The sequence below is a fragment of the Electrona antarctica genome, assembly GCF_951216825.1.
Source record: "Electrona antarctica genome assembly, chromosome: 4".
Classification (NCBI taxonomy): Eukaryota; Metazoa; Chordata; class Actinopteri; order Myctophiformes; family Myctophidae; genus Electrona; species Electrona antarctica.
Genome location: NC_136809.1, coordinates 47,770,896 through 47,797,693, shown reverse-complemented (window position 1 = coordinate 47,797,693; position 26,798 = coordinate 47,770,896). Strand labels below are relative to the sequence as shown.

General features: G+C 43.0%; 4 protein-coding genes across 5 annotated transcripts; all 4 read right to left on the bottom strand.

Annotated features, from left to right (window-relative positions):
• Nucleotides 1-360: 360 nt before the first annotated feature.
• LOC306921531 (retinal cone rhodopsin-sensitive cGMP 3',5'-cyclic phosphodiesterase subunit gamma-like) lies at nucleotides 361-1,056 on the bottom strand (the record flags this gene model as incomplete). The annotated part of the gene is made up of 2 exons (XM_079498695.1): nucleotides 361-560; nucleotides 953-1,056. The coding sequence occupies 2 exons, from the start codon at nucleotides 1,054-1,056 to the stop codon at nucleotides 443-445; spliced, it is 222 nt and encodes a 73-aa protein (XP_079354821.1). The 3' UTR covers nucleotides 361-442.
• A 12,655-nt stretch (nucleotides 1,057-13,711) lies between these two features.
• LOC306922580 (uncharacterized protein) lies at nucleotides 13,712-18,410 on the bottom strand. Its single transcript, XM_079500268.1, has 2 exons — nucleotides 18,333-18,410; nucleotides 13,712-14,080 (listed from the first exon to the last, which is right to left on the bottom strand). Exons 1-2 carry the CDS (start codon nucleotides 18,388-18,390, stop codon nucleotides 13,785-13,787), a joined length of 354 nt encoding a protein of 117 aa, XP_079356394.1. The 5' UTR covers nucleotides 18,391-18,410; the 3' UTR covers nucleotides 13,712-13,784.
• A 2,199-nt stretch (nucleotides 18,411-20,609) lies between these two features.
• LOC306921521 (uncharacterized protein) lies at nucleotides 20,610-24,024 on the bottom strand. Of its 2 annotated transcripts, none has more exons than XM_079498677.1 (2): nucleotides 23,890-24,024; nucleotides 20,610-21,461 (listed from the first exon to the last, which is right to left on the bottom strand). In XM_079498677.1, exon 2 carries the CDS (start codon nucleotides 21,447-21,449, stop codon nucleotides 21,024-21,026), a length of 426 nt encoding a protein of 141 aa, XP_079354803.1. In that variant the 5' UTR covers nucleotides 21,450-21,461; nucleotides 23,890-24,024; the 3' UTR covers nucleotides 20,610-21,023. The 2 variants fall into 2 exon arrangements, with proteins under 2 accessions (XP_079354803.1, XP_079354804.1); XM_079498678.1 differs by having other exon boundaries at nucleotides 20,610-21,464; nucleotides 23,890-24,000.
• A 1,367-nt stretch (nucleotides 24,025-25,391) lies between these two features.
• On the bottom strand, nucleotides 25,392-26,527 carry LOC306922557 (retinal cone rhodopsin-sensitive cGMP 3',5'-cyclic phosphodiesterase subunit gamma-like; the record flags this gene model as incomplete). Its single annotated transcript, XM_079500243.1, has 2 exons — nucleotides 25,392-25,692; nucleotides 26,424-26,527. 2 exons carry the CDS (start codon nucleotides 26,525-26,527, stop codon nucleotides 25,575-25,577), a joined length of 222 nt encoding a protein of 73 aa, XP_079356369.1. The 3' UTR covers nucleotides 25,392-25,574.
• Nucleotides 26,528-26,798: the final 271 nt, after the last annotated feature.

Genomic DNA, 26,798 nt, shown 5'->3' with positions numbered 1-26,798 from the left:
TATATAGACAACGGTTTGTCTAACTCATCCCAGCTACTGGGGCCACTTAATGATAACCAAGATGTAACAAAACAAGATGTAAAAAACAAAACAATTCAAGCGGTCATTTCTATACATTTAAATTTATTGACAATTTGACATATACTTTTCAATCACTCCAGGTTATATTGAGTAGTGTTACAGACTCAAACATTTACAATAACATAAACATATCATTAATTTACTCTTATAAATAAAACTCTGAGAGGGTGGCTTGATGGGAAAAGGGTGAGTAGACAAAGTGGCATTTGGCGTAACATAACACAACAAGAGATGTCCACATTGTTGAGAACCTCACTGCAAGGAGGTCATGGGGTGAGTATAGAGGGCAGGAAGCTGCTTTGAGGTAGAGGTCGGCAGAAGAGGAAGGAAAGGCAAAAAAGGTGAAGGAATAGAAGGGAGTTTAGACGATTCCATATTTTGCCAGGTCGCTGAGCTCCATGTCACCGAAGGCTTCCCATGGGCAGACCACTGTGATGTCTGTGCCAAGACCCTCCATGCCGGGGATGTCATCCCCAAATCTGATTGGATAAAGGAGAACTCATGAATTGCTAACAAAAAAGAGTATTTGAGACAGTACGAAATGAATTCCACTTGTACCGGTTAAGGTCAAACTGAAATAAAAAATGTGTTTTCAGCCCTTAGGTGTCATCACATCCTGTGCACAGTGCACACATTTTTTGTCGTTTTGTATTTTCTTTGAATCAAAATCCAATCATGACCAAACCAATTTAAATCAATGTGATTTCTGACATATACAATGCAGTATGCTGTATTTACATTATGCATCGTTGGGTGGTGCTTGGTTTTCGATCTGCTGTATCCAACATGAAACAAATCAAATTTTACAGCTAAGATTGAATGGACAATGAAGTTTTCTTTATCTTATCTCTATCTTTAGGTTCCAGCTTACCCCTTCTGGCCAGGCTTGGGGGCCTTGCTCTTGAAGGTGCGGGTGGTCCTCTGCTTGAACTTGGGGGGTGCCTTCTTGTCGGCGGGAGTTGCAACATCTGCCATTTTGTTCAGTTACTGAAAGAGTAAGAGAAGAAGACTGTCAATCAGCTGCTTGGTGCATTTTCCTCACATGACAAAGATAGAGCTTTAGTTTATTGGAATAATTTACCACGTGACATTCGTCTAATACAAAATAAATCAGCCTTTAAGAAAAAGTTGCAGAGGTATTTACTGGAATGCAGATGACCATAGTTGAAGGAATAACCTAAATTAATGTATTAATTTATATTAATACTGTTATTTCATAAAGTATTGATTTAACTGTAATGTGAAGTTACTGTTTTAATATATGTGATTTGTAATATGTTTTTGTGTGGACGCCAGTAAGATAGTTGCTGATTGCCATGGCATCAGCTAATGGGGATCCCTTTCAAATATACAAATATAAATAAACACATATGGTAGCAATAATAGGTTAAGGTTACACCAGATGCCTGCAGATGAAACATTTGTTAAACAATAGTAGTCCCCTCATTCATAGCCTGTAGTACAGTACTGTAGTTACCTGTATGCCAATTTGGAATAACAATAACCGTTTATTTTCACACATTGGCCAAGTCCCAGCTGGGACATGCAAAGCTATCAACTGAGTGATGACCACACAATTTGGTTAAACTAGTCAATAATAATAACCATCTATGGCATCCATTGTTTGGTTTTGTATCAAGTAGATGTTTTCAACTTGGCTTTTTATGCAGACCAGCAAAGCCAACTACTAGCCAATTCTGGCGTATCTTAACATAATTCAGTATTTCTTCATAGAGAGATGGTTTTCTTTGTATAATAATGCAAGCAGAGGTTTATCTTACCTTTGTGCTTGCACAGGGTTCTTCTGGCTGGTTACAGTATCTCTCGGTCTGAGAGAAACGATGTAAATCCAAATAGTCTGATGTCCCTCTGTTCCACAGTCTTCTGGTTTTATACCTCTTCCGCTAATCCCCCACTGACTGACTCATCCACACCATCTACAGATTAACTCAAGGGTCAGGTGTATTTTAAGGCAGACTAAACCTGCGTGTGTTTTTGTGGACATCAGTTCAAAACATGTGTCTCTGCTAAATATTCTCATCTTAAAATGAGGTACGATATACATTAGTCGGGATTGGGATTTATAGATCTTCCAAAATGAAGTTCATCAAAAGTGCATAATTTGTATACAGTTGTGCCTAATTAATTTTGTCATTTATTATAATCACGTTATAATAGCGTAAAATAAATCGTAATAATATGCACGAGTACACTATAGAAGGAAAGATGGCATCAGTACAACCGTATCTAATTGTGGTATCTGTATGTAAAATATAAAAATGTATAATATGATACATACTGGTGCCCACTAGCATGTCCGAGAGGTAATTTTGATCAACAATCTGAACTGCACACACATGGCTGCAGCATCTAAACAAAAAAACAGTATATATTGTATACATACTTAAACAATACAATAGAGCAACAGTCTGACCTTTTTGAGGCAGCCTAGTCTCTCAAGACAGACAGCTATTATATAAATATTACGTATTACTCCCCCCCCCCACCCGCAAAAAAAGGAATGTACAACACAATCTGTTAAGTCCGCTTCTTTTAGAACTGAAACCAATTGTTTTGAATACTAATAAGTCACCAATCAGCCAAAAAGGCTATAAAGTAATAAAGCAGCAATCTCTCTCTACCTTTTAAATGAAATGTTTTCAAACGGCAGCCAACAAAACAAACGTAATATGTGCCTTTTTTTTTTTTACAAAGTAAAAGTAATATTATATTACTGTTTTGGCAGTTACTTTACTCGTTATTGGGAAAAGTAATAGTGTCGAGTTTATTCCGTGAGTGGGATCATTATAATATTAAGTGCCGGCCCAGCTTATATTTGTAACTTCATGTTGTGTCATTTATGTATAGAATGTTGGTGCTATTATGAAGTTCACTGCCTATACAGTAAATACTCTGTGTTATATAAGAACAGAGATCCTCTTATCAACCAATTACAGTATATCTCAGGGATGTAGATATTAATACAGCTAATTGGGGGGTAAATGTGTTACCAATGTGTTACCAATGTGATACTACTATATACCAGGAATGCGAGGTCTTACTACAATGGTATGTGAGGGGCAGGAAGTGTCGGGTGACAGAGGAAGAGGGGCGAGCTATACCAGGGCACGATGTGTTCGTTCATTCTTACAGAAACAATGTAGCAAACGGGATGACGCGTTTAAGTAAGTCCTTTTAATGTGTTATATGTTCGTTAAATGCTCTAAATTCAGTCATAAATGATGCATCTATGCCGTCGCTATATCTGTGAATTAATAGTATGTATCTTGTGTTTCTCTTTGTGTTTGCAGTTATTACCTAAACGCCACAGTCTCAGGTTCCTTTGTTGTAATGATCATCAATGCTATTGTACTATCTAACACGGGCCAGACAAGGCAAATAAGGCTTTATACTGTACACAAGTGTAGTAGAAGTATGTTTGTACGTGTGTGAGTGTGTTATGAGATAATAGTAATAAAATGGCCAAAATCAAGTGATTGTTTACGGGCATTATTGCAACGTCGAGGCTATGTATGTTTGAGTAATATAAATGTTACAAGTGGTGTGTGTTAAATCACAGTTACCAGACCTGTTTGTTATAACCCCTTTGCGGAGGGTCTGAATCAGTAATTAAGCAAAGCTATGAAACAGCAAAGTTTAGTTATATCCGTACAGTAATAATTAACCGTGTGTAATCACCGGTGAGTAATAATTAATTGCGGTGTAATTCACCAGAGCAATAATTAATTGCGGTGTAACCCACCGGAGTAATAATTCATTTCGGTGTAATCCGCCGACGTATTACTGAAGCAACGGTACTTGATGGATAATTTTGAGTTATTAGATCTGTAGATCTGTTATTTTTGGTGGATGGTAGTTTCCATGTTCTCAATAACTATGTATTTTTCATGCCCTGTATCCCACTGAGTTTACATATCATTTCTGCCCCAGCGTAAAACAGATAGTATTAAATCTCACTCTCCCCCAGTCAGCGAGTAAGATAAAAGATTGTTTTCTCCTGTTTGACGTCTTGCATTATCTGCCCCTCTGGTGAAAAACATGTTATTCGGCCTTGGTACGGTGCTAGAGCAGACAAATTGTCTCCTAGTTACGTTAGCTGGTTGTCAGTAACTTGGGCTGTGAACTACATTTACTTAAAGAACTACAATTCCCTTCGGTCACTCTTCCGGGATTTTACCGGAAGTATAATTTGCCACGTATCCCAAGTAGGCCTCCCGGCAATAGGTGTCGCCATAATTCACTTTTGGGTTACCCTCTGAACTCAAATACATTACTTCCCCATGTCCAAAGGATGTTATGACTTATGTAGTATAAAATGTTGTCACTGATGATGTGTCAGTGAGAGATCGTTTTAACGCTGTACGGACCTGCCATTTCTCTCCCGATGTAATTTGTAATATATATCAAATGGAAAATCCCTAGCTCTGGTGTGACTTGTCTTCTTCCGTGTCTGGTGTCAAACTCATTCTAAGGTATTCTGGTATACTCTGATACTTCTACTCTCTGCCTAATTCTTTCCTTTTAGTATTGTAGTTTTCCTCTAAAGTATTTATCCTTAAAAGGTATTAATACAGGTATATAAGTTTAACATTATAACAGTAAAGATAAAGTTAATATTCACTTGTTTAAAAGGTTTACAGTCCTTAATTCTGACTTCTTGAGTATTGGTACTCTATTACATTCTTACAAATTCTCCTCCACGGTACTCCTCCAGAGTCCAGATGATTGATTGGTCTTCAATCCTTCCCTTATCCTAAATTTATATGCATCAGTACTTAATTCACCGTAGCTATTCAAAGTAATACGAGCATTGTGTGATCCGCAATGCTAATGAAAGCCATCGGCCCGTGTTAGCTTAGCTGTTAGCTTAGCTACTACGTGAGCAATGGTGGTTGTCTGCTGTTAGCGTGACGCTAGCTGAGAAGCAAGACAACGAAGGGACGGCCATCCAGCGTTTGCGGAGCATCGCTGACCCGTCATCGATCGCCGTGTCCAAGGACCAGCGACCGAAACCCGTAGGCTGCTGGAGGTAGCTGATATCTGCGGGAATCATCCGTGCCGTATTGAGGTGACCTGAGTTAACTCGGGAAAGGATGCTAGTAGCGTGATCCTGCTGCTAAGGAGGTTGTGCCCTGGGTGCTAGGAAGCATCCGGTTTTGCCGACCTAAATAAAGAGTTTCAGTGCCCACATGAGTGCTTGTGCATTGGGGGGAATATCGCTGGAATTGTGTGTTGCAGAAAGGAACTGTGCATTGACTTTGGGGGGTATACCAGACCAAGCTAAATTGTAAACAAGCAAGGAGCTAGCCACCTTCCCATTGACATTGCATTGTGCCTAGCAACCAACTAGCATTAGGCTAACGGTGGCTAACTGGCTGACTGACGCTAATGCTAAGCTAAAGGAGGGCTGACTGACGCTAATGCTAAGCTAAGGGAGGTTAACTCCAGTTGGATGTTGTTGGGGCTAGCCTAGCCAATGCTAACGCTAATAGCATAGGGGTTGGGGCTACCGCATTGTATATGTTTCACAGCACGACTGGCCGCCAGAGAGGAACGCCGAACCGGCCATCTAAAAAGAGAGACAAGGTTGGTGGGGGGGGCGAGAGCGTAGCCATTTCGTGTAACCATGGCAGCCTTAGCTGCGTTAAAGAAAGCGCGCGCGTCGAGCCAAGGCGCGTTAACAAGGTTAACGACCAAAGCCAAAAGTATGGCTGCCCATAAGTCCGAAAGTGAACTTAAGGCTTTACTGAAAGACATGGATATAGGTTTTGATGAGCTTCTAACTTGTAGCACGGATTATAAAAGTGCAATGGTAGAGGCTGATGAAAACGCTATGGACATAGCTGTTGTTGGTACGAGACTCGATGCCGCAAAGATATCCTATCTTTTGGCTCGGACAGAATTGCAGGAAAACTTATGGAAGCGGTTCATAGATGAGTCTGTGCAGCGCGCCCTCAAGTGGGCGGCAGAGGCAGCAGACAGAGCGCGTCCTGACCCTTATGAAGAACAGGATATTAACCTAAGTCTTATTTACGGGCTAGAGGGTGTAATCGATCGATCATTAACAGACATGCAGACGTTACTAAACTCTTGGGAAGGTTGCATTTCTGACGAGAATTTGGCCAAGGTATTAGCTGAGATATATGCTTTGAAAGCACGTAAAAGTGCCAACCTCCAGGATTTAAAGCACAAAGGCGAAATAGTAATAGAAATGAAAGAGGAAATTAAACAAGAAAGTGTACCTCTCGCCGTTGACAATGGAGGAAAGAAGTCAGCCGGTAGCAAGCTGGCTGCTCAGCCTATGAAATTACCCCAATTCAGTGGGGAACGCATGTCATACTTCAGATGGAAGAGACAGTGGCATAGGATTTATGCACTCTTTGACAATCCTGGATGGGGTGATGACATGCGTTACCAGCTACTGATTGATTCCATTGATAAAAGGATAAATGATGAATTAAGGCTTGATTATTGCCAGACTTCAGATGAGGTCTACCAGAAATTAGAACTCCACTACGGAAACGTAGGACAGATTGTCAAGGAGATTATAATGAAGTTGGAAAGTGTGCCCGCTGTAAGCAGTGGCCAGCCAAAGGAGACATTAAATCTTGTTAGATTAATAGAGCAATCGGTTCTAGATCTAGCGGATCTTAATGCTGGCGACGTCATTCAAAATCAGCTCGTCATTCACAATTTGGAGGCTAAATTGCCGCCAGAAATGCAAGAACGGTGGCTTGTGATGCGTTGTAATCCAAATAATAATATTGATAGCCAAAACAGGTTCCCGCATTTCATTGCCTTCTTACGCGAGCATACAAAAGTGCTCGTTGAACAAGAACAATTAAATGCAAAAGGCATAGGGACCAAACGAAGTGATCCGAGCCCACGTAGCCGTAATAATGACCGACAGAATGATAAGCCGGGGAACGGGGCGCGCGAGAAGCGTGCGTCGACAAGGGCTACGTTTAGCGGCGAGGAGGCGCGGGGTTCGTGCGTAATCTGCGGAGAGAGCGATCACTCAGGGGCATTGTTCCGTTGTAAAATATTCATGAAAGCTAACGTTGAAGGCCGGCGTGCGTACGCGAAGAAACATAAAGCATGCTTTAAGTGTTTATATCTACATGACGGCCAATGCAGAGTGCGCAATGACAATTTCCTGTGTAGGTTAAGTGAGTGCAAAAGGGACGGCTCGTCGCCTCCTCATAATTTCAAGTTGTGCCCCAAGGCGCGTCCACGTAATGGGGATAGTAGCACTAGTAATAATAATAGTGACAGCGCGAGAGGGGGGGCTAGTAGCGTGGGGAGGGACTCACGTGGGCCTACACATGAAATTTAACTTAAGCTTGCTGAGGCCGAGTTGACGCCAAAGCAACTAGCTATAGTGCGCAAAGCTTACACGAACAATACAGCCACGACAGGCTGCACTGAGGGCGGAGAGATGCCTGCTCTGATGATGACGCTGGAAGTAAACACGAAAAGTGGTGATTGGGTGGGGGCTTTGATTGACCTCGCCTCTGATACGAATTATATCACCCACAAAGCTGCAGACAGGCTCGGGCTGAAAGGAAGACCTGTCACTCTGAGCGTGCAGGGCGTTGGGGGGATGAAAAAGACATTCAAGACGAAAAAATACTCCATTAAGTTGAAGACAATGGGGGAGAAGGGCTCTTCTCCACTGGACCATGACATGACTTGTTATGGTCTGGATGAGATTGCAAAGATCAATTGTCCAGTTAATCCTAGGCGCATTGCAGATCTTTTTCCGGGCACCGATCCGGAGGAGTTGCGACGTCCACTGGAGGTGGAAATACTTATCAGTGCGCGTGAGGGTCGTTTAGCCCCACAGCGGTTGGCTAGATGTGGAGATTTGGTACTTTGGTCGGGGATTTTGGGTAAGACGGTTAGCGGATGTCATCCGTCTCTATTCGACGCCAGTGAAATGGTCACAGGACAGTGGGCGTCAACCCATTTTGCTCTTTCAATGAGAGGTGGAGCCGTTGAAATTAAGGCTGCTACGTGCCATACTGACACCAGCGCGGCACTGTCTTGGTGGCGTTGGGACAGTATTGGGGCGGCATGCGATCCCCTGTGTGGGGGTTGTCGTTGTGGAAAATGCGCCCCTGGTGGCAAAGAGATGTCTCTCGCTGACGAGAGAGAAATGGAGATTGTCAAGAGGGGCCTGACTTTTAAGACAAGCGACTCTCACAGCGATGAGTCGCATTGGGACGCGAGCTATCCTTGGAAAGAGGACCCGTCTACTTTACCAAATAATAGGGCGGCGGTTGAGGCCACGTTCTTAAAGTCTGAGAAACGTCTCAGGCGAGATCCCGTGTGGTACCAGGCCTATGCTAGCCAGGTGCATGAGATGCTCAAAAGAGGTGCTGCTGTCAAGCTGTCTAAAGCTGCCATGGACATGTGGGGCGGGGCTGTTTGGTGGATCAACCATCTTATGGCACCAAACCCACACTCAGTTTCCACGCCAGTTAGGATAGTCTGGGACAGTAGTCAAGAATTCCGGGGCGTGAGTTTGAACAGTATCCTGCTAAAGGGGCCCGATGTTTTGAACCCGATCCGAGCAGTGTTGCTGCGTTTCAGAGAGGGGGAATACGCCGCCATTGGCGACGTAAGCAAAATGTACCACTCCGTTTGGCTAGAAGAGCGGGAGGTACATTTGCACCGGTTCCTATGGAGGGACTCAGTTGACAGCAAGATTGAAGACTATGCAGTTGTACGGGTCAATATGGGAGACCGTCCAGCGGGTAGCATAGCTCAAATAGCGATGCGCGAGACAGCGTATCTACCTCAGTTCACCCACATGGTTGACGAGAGGGACGTAATCGTGGAGAACGCTTACGTAGATGACATTTTTCTATCTCACAACTGCCCCCAGAGGCTGGAGGAGGTACTGGCGGGGGTTAAAACCATTCTGGCTACCGGGGGGTTTCACCTAAAGCCCTGGGTACGGTCAGGCCAAAGTGGGAGGGAAGGAGATGGAGAAATGAAACCAGAGACTATGTTGTTTCCGAATCAGATGAGAGAGGAGGACAATAAGGCTCTGGGGGTTGGTTACCATGTGAAGGAGGACAGCCTCTTCATCATGGTTGCCATAAACTTTTCCGCCAGAAAAAAGAAAGTGCGGAGCGAGGAAAACCTTGCTCTGAAGGAGGTGGCGGAGAAGACGCCAGATCCTCTGACTCGGCGTATGTTGCTGAGTCAAGTAGCGGGGCTGTATGATCCCATTGGCCTTGTGACGCCTCTGAAACAGAAGGGCGTTATTCTAGTCAGGAGGGCGTTCCAAGAGGCGGGGTCATTGACCAAAGACACTTGGGATCAACCGTTGTCTAGCGATCTCCGCGTGAGAGTGGTTGAACTTTTTGAGGAATACGCAAAGCTGAGTGCGATCACGTTCCCCAGGTGTATCACTCCGCCCGGATGGGTGGGGAAACCCTGGGGCATCACCTTCTCCGACGGGAGCTCAGAGTCCTACGGAGCGGTGCTCTACCTGCGGTGGGAAACTGCTAGCGGGGTGGAGACTCGTCTGGTGGAGTCAAAAGCCAAGTTGGCTCCTCTAGACCAAAAGGGTGATGCAGTGAAAGCTGAAATCTGCGGTGCTGTCTTTGCCGCACGACTGAAAGGGTACGTGCTGAAGCATAGCAGGCTGACAATCGAGAAGTGGTATCACTTTGGGTGCCATTCAAAGGGACAGTTATGGGTTCCAAACGTTCTTCGCCAATAGGGTTGGGGAAATCCAGAAGGCGGGGCCTGTGACTGACTGGTGGTGGGTTCCCGGGGTGGAAAATGTAGCTGATCTAGTCACGAGGGGGGGTTCTCCTGAGCAATTAGACAGTGATTCCCTGTGGCAAAAGGGACCAGAGTTCCTAGCCAGACCAGTCGACCAATGGCCTATGAAGTCTGCTGCTGAGGTGGCTTCTTCATCGCGGGAAATCGTGAGTACATTGCAGAGAAAAGTGTTCAAAATGAAAGCATTCTCTGCTGCTGTTACTAGATCCCAAACTAAGAACCAGGGGTCCGCGCCACTGCCAGACAGTGGCGGGTCCTCACCAGTCAGTGGCAGATCTTCACCAGACAATGGGGGGTCTCCAGCGGTCAGCAGGGGTCCTTCACCAGTCAGTGATGGGGGTTCTGTGGCAGCATCTAATGACGAAACTGAACAGCTGTGGGGGTCAGGCCTTGTGAACCAAATGGACTTGGCTAGATGCAGCACACTGTCAAAACTCTGCGGGGCAGTTGGCTACGTCCGCAGAGTGTTGCACGGCCACGGAGGCTTATTCAAGTCCGGCAGTCGTGTACAGTGGGGGGCGGTGCTCTCTGTCGGAGAGCGGGACACAGCATTTAAGGAGCTGTGCCTTGCCGCCCAAGGGGGAATTTCTTTCCCGACAACGACACTAAACCGTCTTGTAGTTAGTAAGAACGACAAGACAGGTCTCTTGCTATGCCGAGGCCGGGTTCAGACCGTTGACCAAGAAAGCCAGGGCGTGCCCATCATTCCTTACGAGGCACGACTCAGCACACTGCTGTGTGAGGAGGCCCATCGTGCAAACCACGAGGGCGTGGCTGGGACACTCCTGCGAGTCAGGAAGAAAGCCTGGGTGGTTCAGGGGCCAAGGGTCGCACGTAAGGTGATCGACTCTTGCCTGTTTTGTCGCAAACGGGGGGCTAAGCTATCCAGTCAAGTGATGGCTAATCTTCCTACAGTGCGCACAAGTCCAGCAGCTCCGTTCGAGTACACAACGCTGGATTTATTCGGTCCTTACACTGTCAGGGGCACTGTGAAGCGACGCATTAAGAGAAAAGTCTGGGGCGTGGTCTTCAGTTGCATGGCCTCACGGGCTGTCCATGCAGACCTAGTTGAGGACTTGTCTACAGAAGGCTTTCTGCAGACCTACCAGCGATTCACTGCTCTGAGAGGCCATCCAAAAAAGTTGTGGTCTGATCAGGGTACGAACTTTGTTGGCGCGAGACCAGCATTGGAGGATCTATACAAGTTCCTAGGGGACATTGACAAGGAGCAGGTCCAGCAAAGAGCAGCAGTTGCAGGGACCGACTGGGCATGGGAGTTTAGCCCAGCGGACTCACCGCATCGGAACGGGGCGGCCGAAGCTGCCGTCCATGTTCTGAAAAGGGCGTTGAGCAGCGTCGGCGACACCGATGATCTGTCGGCGTTGGAGTTCCAGACTCTACTCTACCTTGCTGCTAACCTGGCCAACGAAAGACCCATCGGAGCCAGAACTCAAGTCGACGAGGATTCCGTGGACATCATCACTCCCAACTCTCTGCTGTTGGGGCGGGCAGGGCCCAGGGGAGACATCCTGGGCTTTGACTTCCCTAGCTACCCGTACAGTCGTCTTCGGGCGGTCCAGCGCGAGGTGGACAAGTTCTGGAAGCGGTGGAGCCAGTTGGCGGGCCCTCATCTCTTCATCCGAGAGAAATGGCACGTTCCAGCACGGAATGTGGCCGTCGGCGACCTGGTGTGGGTCGCGGACCAGAATGCTCTACGAGGTCGATTCCGGATGGGTCGTGTCGTGGAGGTGAATCCAGATAACCAGGGTGTCGTCAGGGACGTAAAGGTGCGGACATGTCCAAGTCTGCCCATCAGTTGGTCGCAGGTGGTGAAAGACGTGGTGGCATGGCCATCCGTCATCCTCCATCGTGATGTGCGGCGGCTGGTTGTCCTAATCCCGGTTGAAGATCAGTGAATTAGACTAGAAAGTCCTCTTGAGAAATACCCTAACGAACTCTTCCATATGCATGCTGCGCGAGTAAGACTAGTCAGTGGGTGTTTACTTGAGGCAGCTGGGTGATGGGGCATACTTGTCACTCAGTAAGGAGCAAAGCGGTGGTGCCTACCTCCTACAGTCAGATTGAGATCAAAATTAATTCAGTGCATGAAAGTAAACTAGGTTTATTATTTCATAAGTTCAACTGGTGAGTGCCATCCGGAGGCGTTCATCGATTAGAAGCATGATTGATATACTTATTTTTTATTTTTGTTTGAATGTTTTTGTTTGCAAATGATTGTGGGGAATCTATTTAGCCTACTGGGTTTATTTCAAACCGTAGCCTAAAAGTGGGAGGTGTCGAGTTTATTCCGTGAGTGGGATCATTATAATATTAAGTGCCGGCCCAGCTTATATTTGTAACTTCATGTTGTGTCATTTATGTATAGAATGTTGGTGCTATTATGAAGTTCACTGCCTATACAGTAAATACTCTGTGTTATATAAGAACAGAGATCCTCTTATCAACCAATTACAGTATATCTCAGGGATGTAGATATTAATACAGCTAATTGGGGGGTAAATGTGTTACCAATGTGTTACCAATGTGATACTACTATATACCAGGAATGCGAGGTCTTACTACAATGGTATGTGAGGGGCAGGAAGTGTCGGGTGACAGAGGAAGAGGGGCGAGCTATACCAGGGCACGATGTGTTCGTTCATTCTTACAGAAACAATGTAGCAAACGGGATGACGCGTTTAAGTAAGTCCTTTTAATGTGTTATATGTTCGTTAAATGCTCTAAATTCAGTCATAAATGATGCATCTATGCCGTCGCTATATCTGTGAATTAATAGTATGTATCTTGTGTTTCTCTTTGTGTTTGCAGTTATTACCTAAACGCCACAGTCTCAGGTTCCTTTGTTGTAATGATCATCAATGCTATTGTACTATCTAACACGGGCCAGACAAGGCAAATAAGGCTTTATACTGTACACAAGTGTAGTAGAAGTATGTTTGTACGTGTGTGAGTGTGTTATGAGATAATAGTAATAAAATGGCCAAAATCAAGTGATTGTTTACGGGCATTATTGCAACGTCGAGGCTATGTATGTTTGAGTAATATAAATGTTACAAGTGGTGTGTGTTAAATCACAGTTACCAGACCTGTTTGTTATAACCCCTTTGCGGAGGGTCTGAATCAGTAATTAAGCAAAGCTATGAAACAGCAAAGTTTAGTTATATCCGTACAAATAGTATTACAGTAATATGTAACTAGTAACTTGTTACTGCCCAACATTGGTGTAAACACAAACATTGATGACAAAAGTGAGGATGCAAATTGATTGGCCGGAATGAGATGTATTATATGATGATAATTAAGAGCGCCCCTCCCTTCACACAGGTGTTTTTTTTGAGGGGTGCTATATACAGCTTGTCCACACACGTCTTATATTTGCCATTGACAATGAAAGGAGAAATTAGGTCATATGTGCCACAAATACGACGTAAATTTGTGGCAACAAACATTAAATGCCATTGACAATGAAGGGAAAATTGACATCATATGTAGACGAGCAAATTGTCTAACCAATCACATAAATTCAGTTGTTGAGATGTATAATGATAAGAGCCCTCACTTCACACAGGTGTAATTTGTAATATACATGTTGCTATACACTGTAGGTCTGTAGGACATTGCAACAACCCAAAAATTGGTTCCTGTCCTTAACAGGATTTACTCTACCTCGAATATTGAAATGCTACAGCTTGAACCCACATTTGTAAATTTGGTAAGTTTAGTCAACAGGAGGAGGACCCACTGATTTGTTTAAAAACTTTAATTATAGAATGAAGGATTGCCGCCATCGGTCCTAGTCGCTGTTGCTGAAGTCGATGGAGTCATCTTCCGTCTTCATGCTGCATATTCAGAATTATGCTCTATGCTCCCAATGGTGCAAGAGCTTCCTTCCACCACAGCTCCATCTTCAGCGCTCTCGCCCCATCCAGCTGCCTCAGCTTCTCCTGCTCCATCTTCTGCATCTGCGCTCTCTCCTGCATCAGCCCTCTCGCCAGCTTCAGCTGCTTCAGAAATTTCGGCTGAAGGGGAAGGCTCCTTTTGCCGTCGGTCATGTTGGTCCCAATGTCATTCATCATGGTGATGTTGCTGCCGTCAGACATGTTGGACATCAGGGGGGCAGCAGACCCAGTCAGCTTGGGGACGCCTAGTGAGAATCCTGTAGACACAAGACATTTTGAGTTTTAATACAGCCAGTGACTTGAAGCTCATTTCTTCACATGCCAAATTAAGTCCAATATCTGTTTATATAGCTCTGACCCAAAGCTTGTAAACTAGAGAACCATGCAAGACTGGAATCAAACTGGGGCTGTGGAGATGATTAGCTTCAATGCACATTTATAGGCTCCATGCACAGCAGCACATTAGAAACAATAGGGCCTCTTCCTTAACAGGTCTTACCAATTATTATACTAATTAAAGCACCATCATGTCACTTTTTTTAGTGAATAAAATGTAAGTTTGTCCAATCTGTATGATAGAGTATGTTAATACAATCTGGTGGAGTATGTTAATACAATATAACTTATACAATCTGTATGGTACAGTATGTTAATACAAAATATAACTCATACAATTGTGTGGGGGGGGGTATTTTGTTTCCCTGCTCTTATGTTAACACATTTAGATCGTGTTAAAGATCATGCATCACCAGACACAGGATCTGACCATTTTTAACCTGATGGTCAAGATTAAATGTATCCCCTTTGCAAGCATGCAGGCAGGCTCTAGCTGTTAGCCAAAATTGCAGCACTTGCACAGGACACTGCATGGGTTCAAAATGTGGGGTAGAAGATGAAAGTTACATACCACAGCTTTAAGGCTCTGACTGTTCCATTTAGTAGCACAGGTTTTTAACTGTCCCTAGCAGCCTAATAGTCTACTTGCCAGCCCATAGAGCCCCATTGTGAACCTGGACACCAAGGTTTTATGTTAGAAATGTTGAGTATGGGTCCCCAGCATTTAGAAACTGTCGGATGCTAACTTGCATATTGTAACAGCCGTTATATGTTTGATTAGTAGTGATAAATATATAGGCCTATAGAGCTAATGTTATATCTATATATATTTATTGGTAGGCTTGCTTAGCCGTACAGGTTATAAGGACGCCTATTTTTGCCTGGTACTGTGTGTTGCTTCTGTCCCCTGCAGATGATGAGTGATGTGTCCCTAATTAGCTGCCACCTTGGGAGGAGGGCCTGATTGGCCCATGCTTGGATCCTATTGGCTAATCAGTCCTGTGGCACCGTGGCTACCTGGACCTATAAAGCTCAGTCTCTGCCTGGACTCTGAGGAGGAAACACTGCTAGGCGTTGGGTCTTTCCTCCAGCTGCCTACTTCTGTTATTTTCGTCAGTTTATGTGTTCTGCTTACCACTATTATTTCACACCCTTCGGGAAGGAGTGTTAGTTCTTGTGTGTTTCAGTTGTAGTCTTGCACTTGTTCCTTAGGGTTTTGAGTGAGGTTCGTCTTGCCATCCTCACCTCCCTTGTTTGTTCATTCGTTCATCATCATTCTGTCATGTAAGTGTTCCATTCAGTGCTCACAGAGCCATTCTGTTGTACTTCATTCGCTATGCACTTGAGCCACTTTGTATTTATTGTCTCCACCAGGCCAAAGGCATGGGGAGAGAGTATGTTTTGCACTCCGTCCGTCCGTGTGTCCGTGTGTGTGTCCGTGTGTGTGTGTGTGTGTGTGTGCGTGCGTGCGTGCGTGCGTGCGTGCGTGCGTGCGTGCGTGCGTGCGTGCGTGCGTTACCAGCCAATCTCCGGCACAGTTGGCCCGATCCATGCCAAACTTTGCACACACACTCCCTGGATGCCAACGATGAACCTCTGCCCTAAATATTCCTCAACGACCTGTTATAGCACCACCATCAGGCCGATTTAGGCAAAACACATTTTATCCATACATCACACAATTCGGTATACACTATCTCCATAGTCATGTGATCAACACGGATTTGCACCATTTCCCATCTTCCATCCTGATTGGCTAAGATTGGCTTCCAAAGCTCACATGATTGGTCCGTTTCGAACAAAATGCCACAAATCACAAACGCAGTGTGCAATTTCCGGGAAATTATGCACGCACATTTCCACTAGGCCGAGGATGACATGCCACTCATTGTTTTCCAAATCAGCCTCACGGTGGCGCTATAACAGGGCAATTCCTGTTTTTACCTATAACTGCATCGATCTGTATACAACTTATGTATGCGCCTAGAGGCCATGGGAAAACATTTTCCCTGCATCCCTCCACATCTGCCGGTTATAGCGCCACCATGAGGCCGATTTCTGGAAAACACATTGTTATGTTAGTCGCACAGATTTCATCCAAATCTCACGCAAATCGGTACACATGATCTCTGTAGTCATGTGATCAAGACGAGTCTGTTGGATTTCTCAGATTCTACACTGATTGGCTAAGATTGCCTTCCAAAGTTTTCAGGAGTGGCCCATTTTGTACAAAATTCTGCACACGTCCTGCTCATCCAGAATTCTATCCTCAGAGATGCCATGAGTGATCTGGATCTGCATTTCCTCAACAAAATGAAGAAAATTGTTGCAAATAAAAAACATGTTTATATTACTCCTAAACATTTTGCCAACACACTCTTAATCTCCTGGTGGAGACCTGTGCCCAGAAGGGCACTTTTTCTAGTTATTTTGTCATTGAGTATTAAATAAATACTCCTTTATGAGCAGTGTTCTTTCATACATGTTACGGGCAGTAAACCCCTAGACTTCAGAACAGTCTAACACATGCATTTTCATAATTGGGATAATATGTGACCATACCATTAACGACCTATAGAAGGCAAAATATTACAAATTGAATTTTTTTATGTAGCATGTGATGTGTCAAAATAGGGGATTTTCATGATGCTGAATCCATTCCAAGCATTAGTTTTGCAAAAGAATACACTCATTGGGCTAAAAAGGGTCATAGCCAAATGTGCTGACATCACATTTGTGATGACTGCTATGGCCGTTTTAGCCCAAGGAATGTTTTTTTGTGGTAAACCTATCTTTTTCTTTATATGTTAATAGTATGGTCACATAATGAAAATTGCTCAACATATGCAAGTTAGCATTTCGCAGTTTCTACATGCTGGGGACCCATACTCAATATTTCTAACAGAAAACCTTGGTGTACTCAACATGCCTATGTTCACATTCTGGCAAGTGGACTATAACGGTAAGGCTGACTGAATTGATGATGTGTTGGACGAAGCTCAAATTGAACTTTACTCGGGTATCTAGTTTGTCACTGTCCGACCTTCCTAGTCTGTGTTATTAAAGAAAAACGGGCGAACATCGCCGTCTTGGCCATTATTTCTGGAACGGAAAGTCCAATCTGTTCAGTTCAAAGCTTATTCGTGACTTTGAGGACATTCTGAATCCAAGGGCCCCATTAGCTCAGGGCCCCTGTGCACGTGCACACTTGGCACAAGCCATAATTCATCCCACTAGCAAGGGTAGTCTCTTGAGACGGATACCGGAGAACTCGCCAGTTTACCGACTCGCAGCAGTTTAGTGCATTTTAGTTTTACTTCACCTTCATTTAAATTGCATTGAGAAAGGATAGTTGTTTAGAGTTTACACTAGATGAAGTGGGAATGCTAAAGTTTAAACACCAAAGTACCGAAACAATGTAATTCATTAGTACACCTTAACAATATCCTGAATTGGTTAGCCTATCATTGGTATTCACATACTCAACCTTGTATCATTGAATAGCTGACCATTTAATTGCACAAAATGATTTGATCACTTTGGGTTTGACATACTACACTGATGAAGACAGCATGTTAGCAGAACGATGAAGACATTGATGAAGAACTTTCGCTGCGGCGAGTTGGTAAACTGGCGAGTTCTCCGGATACCCTTGAGACAGACTGTTGACTAAAGGTAGCGCAGTGGTTCTCAACCTATATAATTTCAAGGACCCCCATGGAGTATACAAAATGGAACCAAAATGTACCTCCATTTGTACACTGAAGAGTTACACACCCATAAGGTGCCAAATTTGGAACCACCCCCTAAGGAACCTGGCTAGAGTGAGCAAACATGCACATTGCACAATATCAGCTCCCTGACTCTAAACAGCATGGAAGACTTAATTAGTATATTTGTCAAGACCTGTGAAAGCATCAAGGAAGAGGCCCAATTTCATTCCAATATGGCTGATGTGCATAGAGCCCATTAGGATACAGAAATACTAAAATTGACAAACTTGTCCCAAGTCATCAGACAGACTGGAAAATCTTCAAATACATTTTCTGGAGCAGGTGACATCATCATTCATAGAATGAATGCTCCCCAAATTGTTTAGTCCTAATTCCTACAGTATTAATCTGCAACAGACCTACAATTTAATACATTGGAAACCAAGTAAAAAGCTTTTACCTTGGGCAAACCAACAAAGAGTCGCCAGTGCAAGAACTAGATTGAAAACTCTTCCCATATTGCTGACGAAGAAGTGGCTGGCCCTCAGCAGAGCTAGGTTTTAAAACTATAGCCTCTGGTCTCACAGCTGTTTATGATCAGCATTAATGAGTGCAGCTGCTCACCTGTTATTTGGATGGGAAGGTTTTTGTAACATTTACTGAGTGTTATATTGGTCAAAATGAATTATTCTCTGGTCTTACAAAAATCATATTTTAATCACAAACTAAAATGCTGGTGAGGCTTCTGTGATTTCTGGCTTTTGTACACCATAGTAACATTTATCATAGGAATTCACATGTCAGCAAGACCTAAGGCCGATTTTACAAATGTCTTCTAAATCCTAACAGTTGTCTGAAAACCTTATGTTATATCAGTGCCAGTGCAGGTAATCATGGCCGAGACCTCCACATCAAAATATGTTTGCTTTAGGAACACCCAGAAGCAAAGACTTTTGTTAAAAATGTTCACTTTAAATCTGTTTGTGTATTCAAAGATATTCACAATATATTCAGTTTTTCAAAAAGAGCAGATCTACAAGCTCAGTGCTGCACAAAGTGACACGCTATGAAATCCTAACAGTTAGGTTGTTATATCAGTGGTGATCAAACTTTTTCATTAAAGGGATATTTCACTTTAAAAAAAACTGTCATTTTAACATCTACTCAGGCTTATGTGAACACCCCAGGCAGTTCTTAAGTTGCTTGGAATCAGTAATTAGATATTTGATATTAATTTTAACTGCCCCGCCCCCTTCCTATACAAACCCATTATAACTTAAAACTCCATTTAACCATGATAGATTCATCAAAAACACCTGTTTCTGTTGACTGATAATGTCCTTCAAATACGTGAGGGGGCCGTGGTTGTCATTTACTATTTAAATTTTTAATCATTCTTTTGGAAGAGCCTCCTGCTGCCCAGCTCCTCCAGCTCCTCCAGCTGCAGCTCCCCATCAAAAATAATTAAAAAATAATTAAAACAGTAAATGACAAACCACGCACCCCTCACGTATTAGAGGGACATTATCAGTCAACAGAAAATAGGTCAGGTGTTTTTTAAATACTGAATGAAGCAACTTAAAAACTGTCTGGGGTGTTCACATAAGCCTGAGTAGATGATAAAATGACAGCTTTTTAAGTGGTGCAAACCACTTCCTTAAGTGACTGTGTGTGGGTGCCTGGCTGTCTGCCTGGGTATGTCTGAGCACGAAAACAGCATGGTTGTTTTTCACCATCTGTGCGCAACCTAACACACATGCACATATTAACTGTATATAGTGATTTGAGGTGTGCCAGTACAGTACAGTGACAGTACAGTACAGTAGAGGGACCCCCACACGGTACCTCTGTCATTTCTCAACCGTTTCGGACGCGGGGCGGCTCGCCGGAATCGGGCCGGCACCCTGGGTGCGTTCCTGTGGGTCTGGAACATTAGCTATGTCGACTGTCGAGTTTTGTCTACCTATCGATTTTTATAACGAAATATATTTCTAGTAGTAAATAATATCATTCGTGTCATGTTCTTCCAGAAATAAGGTTAATGAATAATTATGCTAGAATGTGACCCTGCCGGCTGCCAGCATTATCTACCCGGGGAAAAAAATTGGTTTCACATCCACATGTTTCCCACAGATTTAATTTCTTTGCTAAATAGTTACTGTATCGATTTTAAATCATTGTATCGCATCGCCATGAATGAACCAATATCGTCCATGTATCGTCAGCCATATCGTATCACTGTTACGAAAATAGGGAGGCCAGATTTAAAGTGGTTCAGGAAATGATTCCCCGTTCATTTCGCACTTTTCAAAAAGTATTTATTTAAAGACCTTTAAGCGTCGTACAAAGCCAACTCGAGTTGTGACAACTTTTTTTTGGGCCGAACAAATAATTAGAAGAAAAAACGGCAGGTTACACTTTGTTTTTCTTCTTTGTAATTATTTGTTTGGTCCAATATTGTTTGTCATGAGTTGTCACAACACGAGTTGGCTTTGTCCGTGGCGTAACCATCTTTAAATAAATACTTTTTGAAATGTCTATGGGAAAAATGCATTGGGAATCATTTCCTAGGCCTGGTGTTGTCATGAATGGGGGCAGGACTGCGACGCTCTATAGATCTGTTTCTTGTGGTTTTGGTTCCACTAAACGGTTTGTCTATATAAAACTCATCCCAGCTATTGGGGCCACTTAACGATAACCAAGATGTAAAAAACAATTCAAGCGTCATTTCTATAAATTTACATTTATTGACAATTTGACATTTTACTTTTGATTCACTCCAGGTTCTATTGAGTAGTGTTACAGACAAACATTTACAATAACATCAACATCATGCATTTACTCTTATAAATAAAACTCTGAGAGGGTGGCTTGATGGGAAAAGGGTGAGTAGACAGACAAAGTGGCATTTGGCGTAACATAACACAACAAGAGATGTCCACATTGTTGAGTACCTCACTGCAAGGAGGTCATGGGGTGAGTATAGAGGGCAGGAAGCTGCTTTGAGGTAGAGGTCGGCAGAAAGGAAGGAAAGGTGAAGGAATGGAAGGGAGTTTAGACGATTCCATATTTCGCCAGGTCGCTGAGCTCCATGTCACCGAAGGCTTCCCATGGGCAGACCACTGTGATTAAAGCCACTTTATGGCCGCTTTCAGCCCCTCAGCTGCTGCAGCTCCTGCTCCATCTTCTGCTTCTCCTGCTCCATCTTCTGCTTCCCCTGCTCCATCTTCTGCTTCCCCTCCTCCATCTCCTGCTTCATCTTCTGCATCTCCTGCTTCATCTGCTGCTTCATCTCCTGCTCCTCCTGCTCCATCTTCTGCATCTCCTGCTCCACCTCCTGCTTAATCTGCTCAATCTTCTGCTCCATCTCCTGCTCCATCTCCTGCTCCTCCTGCTTCATCTGCTCAATCTGCTGCTTCATCTGCTGCATCTCCTGCTTCATCTGCTCAATCCCCTGCTTAATCATCATCTCCTGCTTTTCCTGCTCAATCTCCTGCTTAATCTTCTGCATCTCCTGCTCCACCTCCTGCTTAATCTGCTCAATCTTCTGCTCCATCTCCTGCTCCTCCTGCTTCATCTTCTGCTTCTCCTGCTCCAAAGACATTTTGAGTTTTAATACAGCCAGTGACTTGAAGCTCATTTCTAGACTGGAATCAAACTGGGGCTGTGGGGATGATTAGCTTCAATGCACATTTAAGTGCCAATAGGCTCCATGCACAGCAGCACATTGGAAACAATTGGGCCTCTTCCTTAACAGGTCTTACCAATATTATTATACTAATTAAAGCACCATCATGTCACTTAAGTGAATAAAATGTAAGTTTGTCTTATCTGTATGAGAGTATGTTGATACAATCTGGTAGAGTATGTTTTGTTTCCCTGCTCTTATGTTAACACATTTAGATCGTGTTAAAGATCATTCATCACCAGACACAGGATCTGACAAATTTTAAACTGATGGTCAAGATTAAATGTATCCCCTTCGCAAGCATGTGAGCCAAAATTCTCTGTTAGCCAAAATTGCAGCACTTGCACAGTACACTGGGTTCAAAATCTGGGGTAGAAGATGAAAGTTACTACATAGCACAGCTTCCGTTCCATTTAGTAGCACAGGGACGGATTAAAGTGAAAAAGGGCCCTGTGCCCAAATCGCACACCTCCTGCGATTTGTGCCTCCACATTCTGGCAAGTGGACTATAACGGTATACTGAATAGATGTGGATGTGTTGGACGAAGCTCAAATTGAACTTTACTCGGGTATCTAGTTTGTCACTGTCCGACCTTCGTAGTCTGTGTTATTGAAAAACAGGCGATAATGGCCAAAACTCTAAAATCACCCATTTAAGAAAGCGTGACTTTGAGGACATTCTGAATCCAAGGGCCCCTGTGCATGTGCACACTTTGGCACAAGCCATAATTCATCCCACTAGCACGGTAGTCTCTTGAGACTGATACTGGAGAACTCGCCAGTTTACCGACTCGCCGCAGTTTAGTGCATTTTAGTTTTACTTCACCTTCATTTAAATTGCATTAAATTGAGAGAGAGAGAGAGTTGATGTTGTTTAGAGTTTACACTAGATGAAGTGGGAATGCTACAGTTTAAACGCAAACAATGTAATTCTAGTAAACATTAACAATAACCTGAATTGGTAGGCCTACTATCATTGGTATTCACATACTCAACCTTTTATCATTGAATAGCTGACCATTTAATTGCACAAAATTTGATCACTTTAGAAATGAAGTATAACATCTGTGGGTTTGACACACTACACTGATGAAGACAGCATGTTAGCAGAACGATGAAGGCGAGTTGGTTAACTGGTGTGTTCTCCGGATACCCTTGACTGTTGACTAAAGAGGGCACCGTTTTTACTTTATTTTTTGACAATGGGTTCTCAGATTGGTAGCACAGTGGTTCTCAACCTATATCATTTCAGGGACCCCCATTGAGTGTACAAAATGGAACCAAAATGTACCTTTTTATGGGTCCATTTGTACACTTAAGAGTTACACACCCATAAGGGGCCATTTGGAACCCCCCTAAGGAACCTGACTAGAGTGAGCTAACTTGCACAATATCAGCTCCCTGACTAGCATGGAAGCCTTAATTAGTATAATTGGCAAATTTGGCAAGACCTGTGAAAGAATCAAGGAAGAGGCCCAATTTCATTAGCCTGGTGAAACCACTCCCCCTGCTGGACAACATTTGCATTCTGCCAGCAGGGAGAGTCTGGGAACTCTCAGGCTTTTGATTGATTGAAATATTTATTAACAGTTTGCAGAATTACAGTACATTTCAAGCACAAACCCAATGCATAGACCGTTAACTGTGAGTGGACGACCCAATTAAGCATTACACTTGTTTACAAGAGGGTCCACCATGTTCAATTCATCAAAACATTTAGAAACGTACAGATAGACACTTCTATATAGACAAAGAACAGAACAGGAATTCATCATCAGGCAGGCAGAGATGATGTACTCCGGTAATTCTGTCCGGAGCGATATGCGGCTGTATGAGGCCGCTATAGAGGCGGGATCAACGCGAGATTTATGACATATTGAAGCGCTGCCACAGCGCAAATGTAAACACAACCTAACAAGACTACAATCGAAATTATTATGGAGATATCAAATGTTTGTCCCGCTGCTTCCGGGTTCATCGTTTCTGCTTGAGAGATCCCAGATGCAGGCAGAAGGAGGGAACTGGTGAACTCAATACTGCCGCAATCTGGCGAAGTCAGGTTACAATTTCATTCCAATATGATGTGATGCTGATGTGCATAGAGCCCGATACGATACAAACACTAACATTTGCAAACTCGTCCCAAGTCAGACAGCTAGACTGGAAAAGCTTAAAATACATTTTCTGGAGCTGTAGGCCGGGTGACATCATCATTCATAGAATGAATGCCTATACCAAATTGTTTAGTCCTAATTCCTACAGTATGAATCTGCAACATAGACCTACAATTTAATACATTGACATTGGAAACCAAGTAAAAAGCTTTTACCTTGGGCAAACCAACAGTGCAACAAGAGATTGAAAGCTGATGAAGAAGTGGCTGTGGCTGGCCCTCAGCAGAGCTAGGTTTTAAAACTATAGCCTCTGGTCTCACAGCTGTTTATGATCAGCATTAATGAGTGCAGCTGCTCACCTGTGGCAATATTTGGATGGGAAGGTTTTTGTTACTGAGTGTTATATTGGGTTATATAATTGGTCAAAACAAATTATTCTCTGGTCTTACAAAAATCATATTTTAATCACGCAAACTAAAATGCTGGTGAGGCTTCTGCGATTTCTGGCTTTGGTACACCATAGTAACATACATTTATCATAGGAATTCACATGTCAGCAATGGTTGAAAACTTGTTCATATAATGACAAGAAAAAACCTTTAAGACCTGAGGCCGATTTTACAAATGTCTTCTAAATCCTAACAGTTGTCTGAAAACCTTATGTTGTTATCAGTGGTACTCATGGCCGAGACCTCCACGTCAAAATAGTTTTGCTCCAGGAACCCCCAGAAGCAAAGATTTTTGTTAAAAATGTTCACTTTAAATATATGTTTGTGTACCGGTATTCAAAGATATTCACAATATATTCAAAAAGAGCAGATCTACAAGCTCATAGTGCTGCACAAAGTGACGTGCTATGAAATCCTAACAGTTAGGTTGTTATATCAGTGATAAAACGTTTTCATTAAGGACACCCAAAATGTGTATTTTTCCGCAGACCCCCATCTCAAAATATTTTGTTCCAGGGACCCCCAGAACTTAGAAGCAATGATTTGTTCACTTTAAAAATATATATAAATGAATTTACTCAAACGGATATTTCTGAGTAATGGACGTTGTAATGATCGAAGTGCCCAGAACATTAGCTATGTCGACTGTCGAGTTTGTCTACCTATGGATTTTTATAAAGAAATAATATATTTCTAGTAGTAAATAACAATACCATAAGTGTCCTGTTCTTCCAGAAATAAGGTTAATGAAAAATAATGCTATAATATGACCCTGCCAGCATTATCTACCCGGGGAAAAAAATTGGTTTCACATCCACATGTTTCACACAGATTTAATTTCTTTGCTAAATAGTTACTGTATCGATTTTAAATCATTGTTGTATCATATCGCCATGAATGAACCAATACCGTCCATGTATCGTATCGTCAACCACATCGTATCACTGTTACGAAAATAGGGAGGCCAGATTTAAAGTGGTTAAACCTGCAGGCTATAGATCTGTTTCTTGTGATTTTGGTTCCACTAAACGTTTGTCTATATTAAACTCATCCCAGCTACTGGGGCCATTTAACGATAACCAAGATGTAAAAGACAAAACGATTCAAGCGGTCATTTCTATAAATGTACATTTATTGACAATTTGACATTTTACTTTTGATTCACTCCAGGTTCTATTGAGTAGTGTTACAGACACAAACATTTACAATAACATAACCATCATGTATTTACTCTTATAAATAAAACTCTGAGAGGGTGGCTTGATGGGAAAAGGGTGAGTAGACAGACAAAGTGGCATTTGGCTTAACAACACAACAAGAGATGTCCACATTGTTGAGAACCTCACTGCAAGGAGGTCATGGGGTGAGTATAGAGGGCAGGAAGCTGCTTTGAGGTAGAGGTCGGCAGAAGAGGAAGGAAAGGCAAAAAAGGTGAAGGAATAGAAGGGAGTTTAGACGATTCCATATTTTGCCAGGTCGCTGAGCTCCATGTCACCGAAGGCTTCCCATGGGCAGACCACTGTGATGTCTGTGCCAAGACCCTCCATGCAGGGGATGTCATCCCCAAATCTGATTGGATAAAGGAGACCTCATGAATTGCTAGCAAAAAAGGGTATTTGAGTCTTAAGACAGTACGAAATGAATTCCACTTGTGTACCGGTTAAGGTCAAACTGAAATAAAAAATGTGTTTTCAGCCCTTAGGTGTCATCACATCCTCTGTGATACTGTGCACACATTTTTTGTCGTTTTGTATTTTCTTTGTATTTTCTTTGAATCAAAATCCAATCATGACCAAACCAATTTAAATCAATGTGACATTTCTGACATATATATAATGCAGTATGCTGTATCCAGTTACATTATGCATCGTTGGGTGGTGCTTGGTTTTCGATCTGCTGTATCCAACATGAAACAAATCAAATTGTACAGCTAAACACACTCAGAAATTGGGTAAAAGGATGTAACAGAATTGCGTGCATGTGCATATACATGTTTGCCTGCGACTAAGGATAATGAAACAGACTAAAAAGAAGAGTTACAAGACTTTGTGCCAGTACTGCATGCAGTGGACATTTTAAATAAGCAAGTGTTTAAATAACTGTACCACCTAATCCATACAGCCCATGATCACTGTTGCTGCGTTATGGATATGCATTTGTAATTTGTGTATTTTATGTAATGATTTTATTGTTGTATACTGACTGCCAGTGTGCAAAAGGCGAATTTCCATTTTATGTAAGATTTAATGGACAATAAAGTTTATTATTATCCTTATCTCTATCTTTAGGTTCCAGCTTACCCCTTCTGGCCAGGCTTGGGGGCCTTGCTCTTGAAGGTGCGGGTGGTCCTCTGCTTGAACTTGGGGGGTGCCTTCTTGTCGGCGGGAGTTGCAACATCTGCCATTTTGTTCAGTTACTGAAAGAGTAAGAGAAGAAGACTGTCAATCAGCTGTTTGGTGCATTTTCCTCACATGAGAAAAGATAGAGCTACTGTATAGTTTATTGGAATAATTTACCACGTGTCATTCGTCTAATAAAAATAAATCAGCCTTTAAGAAAGAATTGCAGAGGTATTTACTGGAATGCAGATGACCATAGTTGAAGGAATAACCTACATTTATTAATTTATATTAATACTGTTATTTCATACAGTATTGATTTAACTACAAGTAAGA